Raw genomic sequence first — 2106 nt, forward strand, 5'->3', positions numbered from 1 at the left:
AAAACCAAGATCCATGGTAACATGAAACACACAAGCACATATGCAGTTATATTAGCAGCAGAGTATTGGCAGCAACCTCAGTGCCCGGTGTAACAGAGGGGAAAGACCATCTGCACTTGGAAGCACTAACAAACCAGGGACTCCACAGCAACTGGTTCTGTCACAACAGCAGAAGGTAGATCCTGACTATTCACATGGAGCTATGAAATGCTCAAGTGGGCCATTATTTGTAATTCTTTGACAGGGTTTTATAGTCATCAGATTTTCTACCGAGATTCAGCAAAGCTACTGTACTTTAAATGAAGCATCATCAGACCAGCACTCTAAGAGCCAGGAGGTGCGTTTGTGCTAATGCAGAGCACCTCCCATGCCTGACTTAGACTACAGAGATAGCCGAGGATGACAGATACCGGGCTGCATGCACAGTCCCCATGACAAGGCTGTTTTGTCCATGAAATGTAATTTGCCTTGGTCTCACTTCATACCACACTTCAGCATCCATGCAGTTACTGTCACAGCTAAAATCTGCAGGCTTTAAATCAAGTCATTTTGATGAATCAGTCTGCATTCATCCATGACACAGGCCACGACATTTCAATTCCTGAATATAAAGTAACACAGAGTATCTTCTCATCTCATTACCTCTAGAGTGATTGTGGATTAAAAGGAAAGTGAATTTGGGCATAGCCAAATTCACCAGTATTAGACCAGGCAACCCTTCAGTCCCATCAGTTTACATGGGAATTATCCGCCACTGTCAGAGAGGACAGTTTGATCTATGAGAGACCTTCAGGCTCAGTTGGTCTAAAAAGTCATCCGAGCTTTTACGACACAACGTAAAAATGTTTCTAACACTAGAACAACATGGAAGAGATGGGAAAGAGCTTTAAAGAAAACAATCTTGAAGCACACCAGCAGTTGAGAAGAGCAATAAAATAACTTCAAATTGTACTAACTCAAATTAGTCCAGCACGGCTTGGAAAATGCAAGCACAATTTTCTCTCTGCATTATGCCATTACAATGCTAATGAGTAAACACCAATTAAGAGACTTATCTGCCACTCAAAATTATTTGAGAAAGTAGCATGTACTTTCTCAGACACCACAGAATTTAACTGGAAGCATATTATAGTAAAAGGCATACTCTGTAAATACAGCACCAAATATTGTTTATCCCAATTAACATTCACTGCAACAACAGGAAAGCTTGTATGAGAAACATTAGTTAGATTGGCAAATTAGAAACCAGATTAGTGTATCTTAATAAGGAAACAGATTGCCATTTTAGAGCAACAGTTTTCACATGAGACATTCAGAAAATAATCTGTGACCACAATATCTAGTGCAGATGGAGATGTTCCCAAGGCAACATTCATTCAGGGCAGGGATAGGGAAAATTCCACATTGCCTTACTACAAGTTTTGTCAAATACTAGTTTTGTTTTACTATTTCACTGACCCAAATCTTTCTTTCCCTGCACCAGGTTGTGTAGTATGTCATGCAGAGCCCCTACAGTGGACTAAAGCAATCACAGGTCAAACATCCAACATCTGGAAAAGCTACATCACAGAAAGAGAAGTCGCCCAACTAACCTACAGTCAGAGTACGCAAAGAAAAGAGAAACAAGGAAAAATACCTGTGGCGTGAGAGGCTCCAATCATCCTTCCTCGAATCAAGCCTTCACGCTTCTCATTTCTTACCAATTTCGTGGTTTTTGGAAGCTGAGTTTTAACATATTCACCCAAGTCTTTCTTCAAGTCAGCTGAGAAAAAGAAAACAGAAGTTCAACAACAGGATGGAAATTGTGAAAGCTTCTGTTTAAAGTCCTAAGGTGTTCCACCCAAAAGGCCAAAAACTTCATCAGAAAGCTACCACAATACAGCACAGCTTCAAACCAAGAGTACCAAAAGGACAGTCATGCCACATCTTGCCCTCCAATTCCTGTGGCCTTTTTTTTGTCTGTGTGTGTTTTTATTCACACATTTTCCTATTAAGTGCTTCACTTTTTCCTGCTGTATTGTGGAAACATGGACAGAGCAGGTACATATGCTGCACTGAAGAGGGTGACAGACCATAGGACTGGGCCTTCTATGGGGTACATTCCTG

The 2106-nt window shown here is 40.9% G+C and overlaps 1 protein-coding gene across 1 annotated transcript in view; it reads right to left on the reverse strand.

Moving 5' to 3' along the window:
* GALNT11 (polypeptide N-acetylgalactosaminyltransferase 11) overlaps positions 1 to 2106 on the reverse strand; it is a 33114-nt gene that overhangs the window by 20681 nt on the left and 10327 nt on the right. The window contains exon 4 of the mRNA XM_010014353.1: positions 1625 to 1762. Within this exon, the coding sequence (XP_010012655.1) occupies positions 1625 to 1762 (138 nt within the window). The remainder of the gene's footprint in view (positions 1 to 1624; positions 1763 to 2106) is intronic.

This window comes from Nestor notabilis, unplaced genomic scaffold, assembly GCF_000696875.1.
Source record: "Nestor notabilis isolate BGI_N333 unplaced genomic scaffold, ASM69687v1 scaffold15215, whole genome shotgun sequence".
Classification (NCBI taxonomy): Eukaryota; Metazoa; Chordata; class Aves; order Psittaciformes; family Psittacidae; genus Nestor; species Nestor notabilis.